Source organism: Microtus oregoni, unplaced genomic scaffold (assembly GCF_018167655.1).
Source record: "Microtus oregoni isolate MIOR12 unplaced genomic scaffold, Mior012 000049F_ref0000343, whole genome shotgun sequence".
NCBI lineage: Eukaryota > Metazoa > Chordata > Mammalia > Rodentia > Cricetidae > Microtus > Microtus oregoni.
In genome coordinates this window covers 2,784,330-2,790,329 of record NW_024543223.1, presented here as the reverse complement: position 1 = coordinate 2,790,329, position 6,000 = coordinate 2,784,330, and the positions used below count along the sequence as shown (strand labels likewise).

Genomic DNA, 6,000 nt, shown 5'->3' with positions numbered 1-6,000 from the left:
CGAACTCACAGAGATCCACCTGCCTCTGCCTCCCGAATGCTGGGATTAAAGGCGTGCGCCACCACCGCCCGGCTCCCCTCATTCTTTCTAATGCCAAGTTTATTTTCATATATCAGAGCTGGGGATGGAATCCAGGGATGTACACACACTTGGTATATGCTTGTCAACCATCCTGGAACTCACTCTGTACACCAGGCTGGCCTTGAACTCACAGAGATCCACCTGCCTCTGCCTCCTGAGTACTGGAATTAAAGGTGTGTGCCACCACCACCTGGCTTGGAATTGACTGTTTTTAAGATTTATTTTTATTCTATTGTATGAGTGTTTTGTTTGTATGTACATATGTGTTTAAGTGTTACAGCTCAGAAAGGTCTCCTGGCAGTTAGGAGCCAGGGAACACCACAAAGCAACACAGCACAACAAACCTCACACCAGAGATTTATTGGAGGAGAAGAACCCAGGAGGGTGGCTGCCTCTGGTTGGGTGAGAAGCAGCAGAGAACTGAGCAGAAGACAGGGCTTATATAGCATTTTCTGGGGGTAAGTGAGCTTTTCAGGGTGATTTTCAGGGCAGGGATTGGTGGGATCTCAAGTCCTTGACTCTGTAGGGTGAAGGCTGGATCCAGTCATTAGGACAGTAGTGTTCTGTGGGTGGCAGGTCCTGGCCACTGGAGTGCCTTGAGGAGCCCACAGTGTGTACCACATGTGACCTGATGGCAAAAGAGGTGAAGAGGGTGTGGGACCCCCTGCAACTCAAATTACAGATGGTTGTGAGTGGCCACTGGGTGCTGGGCACAGAACTCAGGTCCTTTGTAAGATCAGTTAACCATCTTTCCAGCCCATTGACTTTGGAGACGGTCCCACTACACAGCCCAGCTTTGCTCAGAATACGCTGTGGAGGCCAACATGGCCTGGAACTCTAGGATCCTGCCTCAGTCTCTGAAAACACCTGCTTCAAGTAGCTTTAAAAAACAAGTAACAAAACCCCACCCAGCTTCTAGTGGAGGACAACAGAATGAACCAGAGACAAGTCAGGTTTCCTAGGGATGTAAGTAATAAAGGCAAGGAGGAGTAGACCTGGAGCTGTAGCAAGGGCCCAGGAGGAGAAGGGTTCAAAAGCTGGTAAGAAGGTAAGTCAGCAAGGTGTGCGATTAATGAGGAAGCAGTAGCTATGCCTACCAGGTCCTCCCCTTGCTCTGCAGTCCTTGCCCTCCCTGTGGCTAGAGCTAGCAGCTTCCCTCTACATGTCAGATGCCACAATGGCTGCTGGTGTAACCACCTAGCAAGGCATGTCTGACGGTGCCAGCCTAGAGCTTCCTATTGTACTGGACTGCCTGCTCACCAGTCCTGTGCAGAAGGATCCTTGCTCCTGCCCTAGGGCTTTTGAAAAGAAACCTATCAAGTTGATTCATAGCCAGACTCCAGACCAGTGAGCCCTGAAGCCCTCTTGCTACCTGTCCAGCCAGGATGGGACTGCTACTAGGAACAAGGCTGGGAACAGACACTGTGTAGGCGACTTTATTTGCTTCTTCTATGTACACATATGTACACCTGGTATGGGCCAATGGTACACTATGTCACAGATTATGTTATACACGCACGCTCCCAGGCAGGAATCGGGAGGTTCTGTTCTGAATATCCCACTGCTGGTAAAGGAAAAGGACCCTAATGGAAGCTGCCTACCCCATTCCCAGACACTGACTCCCTCCCACGGACAATCTGTGCCTCCCCTGCCATGGGCACATGATGGCGAGATCTGGGTGGTGGTAGTGGCAGCAGCTGCTTCCAGTTTTCTCCTCACTCACACTTGTGCAAAGGCCAGAAAGCAGCAGTGGCCAGGCTCACTGACAGTAGCAGCCTGATGCCCGGGGCCTAACTGGAAGGCCAGTCCTAGAATGCCCACAACCTCCTAAGTCAAGCAGCTTGGTGTCACGGGGCACTGGCATGCATCTTCTCCAGGCAGTTTGTCCAGAACATAACCAGACGGTTGTCACGGTTGATGCAGAAGTCTGTGAAGTCCTTCAGCAGCCGATCGGCAAACTTCTCATCCCCCGTGGCACTAGAGCGCCACGTCTTGGTCAGCATGGTGTTATAGGCCCAGTTGTAGCCAACCCGCTCCTCACAGAACATGTTTTGGTTGGTGGAGCTGGTGGAGTTCCGTCGCCGGCGCTGCTGCCCGGAAAACTTGCGCTTGGAGTAAGGCAGCTGAAGAAACACTGTTCCTGAAGGGAGAGAGCAGGCCTGAGTAGAAGCCACTGGTGAACACCTGCAGTTGGTTGGGGTGGTCCTGCGTGGGCAGGGCTCATGCGCCTGTGGCAGGGACTCGTGCACCCACCCAATTTTTTTGCCCACTGTTCCTCACCTGTAACATGGATATACTGAGGCTTATTCTCAGCAGGGAAGTTAAAAGCAGACGCAGAATATTTATCTTGTACAAATCCAAACCTATAGTAACGACAGAAACACACACATGGTCTCATTAGCTGGAGAAACAGGGCAGTGTGCAGCTAAGATTCTGACAGCCCAATGCTGGAATATGGAAAAGCCTCCTGTGTGGAACATGCAGGCTGCTTACTTTTTCCTCAGCACTTCTCAACACCTGCCTTCCAGCCCTGAGGCTCCTGGCTCTCCTGTCACTGCAGACTGCAGCCCTCTACCCAGCCTCCGTCTCACCCAGCACCTTCCTTCCCCACATGCCCTCCCCACTCTAAACCTTCACTTTGCCTGCTGTGGCATCTGTCCTAGCAGGCTGCTCACCAATCCATAGCTGCCCCTTGTCTTATGTTTTCTTAGCCACATCTGTCTCCACGGTCATCATGCTAGGCATTTAATGGCCTTTGCTGAAACGAGACAAGGCATCTTAACTAAACTTTCCTTAAAGGTGAGGATCAGCAATCAAAGGCCCTTGGCTGTGCTGTGCTCCAGAAATGGGAAACGAGCAGAAGCCATTTCTCATCTGTGACTTGTCCTGTCCCACTTCTTATCTATAGCTTGTTCTATTCCTGGTTTTTCTATTTCCATAAAGCACATTCATCCTAGCCCCACCTGCTAAGAGCTGTAAAGGACGTGCTAACAGATGTGCCCAGTTCTGCCCTCGGTGTCTGCGGGCTTTATGTAATGAAGGCAGTGACAGAGGAGGTAAAATGAGTCTTCTTTCCTGGACTGAGCTCACTGGGGAAGCGCTGTGCTGGATCCAAGCTGCTGGCTCTATGCTGGCGCCCTACATTGTCTACAGGACACTTCTGGATTCCCTCTGTGCTTTCCAACCAAGCCAACTGATTTACTTAGCATGATCATCAGGACTGGAGGCTTCTTGCCTCATTTTCCCTTACCATCAGTAAAGACCCTTTCTATTCATCTATTATTTACTTTTGAGACAGGGTCTTAGGTATCCCAGGCTGACCTCAAAATCATAATTTAGCAGAGGACAACCTTCAACCACTGACCTTCCCGTCTCTACCTCTTGAGTTTTAGCTCACAGTTGTGCACTAGTGTACCTGGCTTAACGTGGTGATTGGTGCATACTAGGTAAGCATTCTACCAACTGACCCACATATCCAACCTAAGACAAAATTTTAATTTAAAAATTTTTATTATATGTATGTGTGTACTTGCTTGTCTGTAAGTGTGCACATGAGTAGACACGCCTCTGGAGGCCAGAAGAGGGTGCTGGATCCTCTGGAGCTGGAGTTACAGGCAGTTGTGAGCTGCCCAAGGCGGGTGCTGGAAACCAAATCTGAGTCTTCTACAAGGGGCAGCCATCACTAACTCAAACAAACCCAAAGCCCCCAAATCCTCAGAAAACCTACAATTCATCCAAGTGATTTTCCATTTGGGGCAGGCTGGGATTGCAGTGCAGACAAGGGGTATCCACTGCAGAGCTGTTGTACTGTCTCACCCCAACTACCCAGAATGAGTAGAAGGAACCCTTAGGTGTCACTTCAGAGGTGTCACTGAGTAGAAGGAACCCTTAGGTGTCACTGCAGGGGGTCTATGGGAGGAAGGAGCACATTCCCAGCCTTTCTGAGATGGGCCTTTTTGGGCAGGGTGTCATTTCGGAGTCACATCTCCACCTGGATTCCACTCCACACACAACCACAGCAGGACCAGGGATGCAGCTCAGTGGATGGACGACTGCTTGCCTAGCACCTTCAAGGCTCTGGGCTCAGTCCCTGCACTGCATAGAAGCTATGTGTAGAACAAATACTCTGGAAAAGGCAATTTGCTGGCTCTATGAATGGGAATTAAATTTCTGCCCTCCAAGGGCCTACAAACTTGTCTAGTCTATAGTTTTTTGGTTGTTTTATTTATTTATTTATTTATTTATTTATTTTGTTTTTCGAGACAGGGTTTCTCTGTGGTTTTGGAGCCTGTCCTGGAACATGTTGTTTTATTTTTTGAGACAGGGTTTCTCTGTAGCTTTGGAGCCTGTTCTGGAACTAGCTCTTGTAGACCAGGCTGACCTCGAACTCACAGAGATCCACCTGCCTCTGCCTCTGCTGGGATTAAAGCTTAGTCTACAGTTTTTAAAAATAAAAGGAAAGAGGAATTTCCTGTTGTGCTGGTGTAGCAAGCAATCTCAACAAACAGAAGATTGGGAGTTCATGGCCAGCCTGAGCCACACAGTAAAGCCTTATGAGGAAAAAAAGAGAAAGAGAGGGAGGAATTCAAAATAGAGGGAGCAGAAAGTCTGGTGGATAGTCGCTGACAGGGGCAGAGGAGGCGGGGCTTAGGCAAAGGGTCACACACAGCAGTCCACTGCATCACACACAGGGCAGACATGGGAGAAGTCAGAGTTAGAAAAGATGCTGAAGGACAAAGGGCAGCGGTTTAGAGAAAATGTCCAGGACCTGGGTTGAGGAGGAGTAGGAGAACAAGATACTGAGAAGAAAAATGCTGATTTGGCAACTAAGGTCACATCCAGGAGACACCTAGTCAAGAAGTATAGTGACTGGCCAAGGAACTGCTTACCAGCTGTGAGTAGCTGCGACATCCAAGCTACTGTCTCTTGAAGATTTACCAGCTGAGCCCAGAAACACCCAGGGGGCGAGAAAAGCAAGACTATAAGCTCTAAGATTTCCACTGTTCTTTGGCAGTGTGAGTGGGGGTGAACCAGACCTGTCTACTTCCTGCAGGAAGGCCTTCCCTCTGCTCAGATCTATAACCCTTTAGTTACCATCCATTCCATACCCTTTACTGAACACATAGGTAAGGTCCAGATCTTAGGGCAGGGTCTAAGGTGGAAGCGGTTAGAGACCCGAGGCCTTGTGAATAAATGGTGGGTGCAGGGTCAAGCAGAGGGTCACTGAAACAACAGGCAGCTTTGTTTCACCATGAGGAACAAACATGAAGTAGCAAGTGGACGTCAGCTGAGAGATGCTTGGAAACAATGTGGTTTGTTGCACTGGTGGAGGAGACAGCTAATCAGAGCAGCCAGGAAAGGCTTCTCCTTGGGCACAGAGCCAATGCTAAGAAAGAATGACTCTCATCCATGCTTTTAAACATCCATTGTCTTTCTAACACGTGGGGAAGGTTTACTGACAAAATTTACAATGTTTGGCTTTACCATCTCCTTCCCAGCATAACCGGGCTCTCTTGGTTACTTACAGAGCTCTCCCTTCACAGCCTAACAGAGCAATGAGGTCTGGAGGGCAACAGCCACAGGACTGGCAGTGCAGCATCCATCTCCAAGGCTGAGTGGAGGCGAGCAGTGAGTCTGTCACTAGAAGGACAGATCCTTCGGGATCAGGAACAGAATGAACTGGATTTCATTTTGGTAACTGCTATTGGAAAAAATACTGATTTGGTCACTGTTCCTTCTTGCTAACGGACAAACCTGTGAGCAATGGCTTCCTGGAAAAGGTGCATTCGATCCCAATACGTTTCCGGTTCAAAGCCTGAAAGGAATAAGGAATAAATGCTGAGCTGTGATCACAAGGTTTGTAATAAACTCACACTGCTCTCTTCATTGCTCCTGACAATTCTTGTCTCTCGTTTCTGA

At 49.2% G+C, this 6,000-nt stretch overlaps 1 protein-coding gene across 15 annotated transcripts in view; it reads right to left on the bottom strand.

Annotated features, from left to right (window-relative positions):
* Window positions 1–431: 431 nt before the first annotated feature.
* LOC121436441 (GATOR complex protein DEPDC5) overlaps window positions 432–6,000 on the bottom strand; it is a 125,428-nt gene continuing 119,859 nt past the window's right edge. For 14 of the 15 annotated variants that reach the window (XM_041636337.1, XM_041636336.1, XM_041636351.1 and 11 more), the window contains 3 exons: window positions 5,836–5,896; window positions 2,362–2,444; window positions 432–2,221 (listed from right to left, as the gene is read on the bottom strand). In XM_041636337.1, coding sequence (XP_041492271.1) covers window positions 1,929–2,221; window positions 2,362–2,444; window positions 5,836–5,896 — 437 coding nt within the window. In that variant the 3' untranslated portion in view covers window positions 432–1,928. The remainder of the gene's footprint in view (window positions 2,222–2,361; window positions 2,445–5,835; window positions 5,897–6,000) is intronic. The other variant, XM_041636350.1, reaches the window with a different exon arrangement.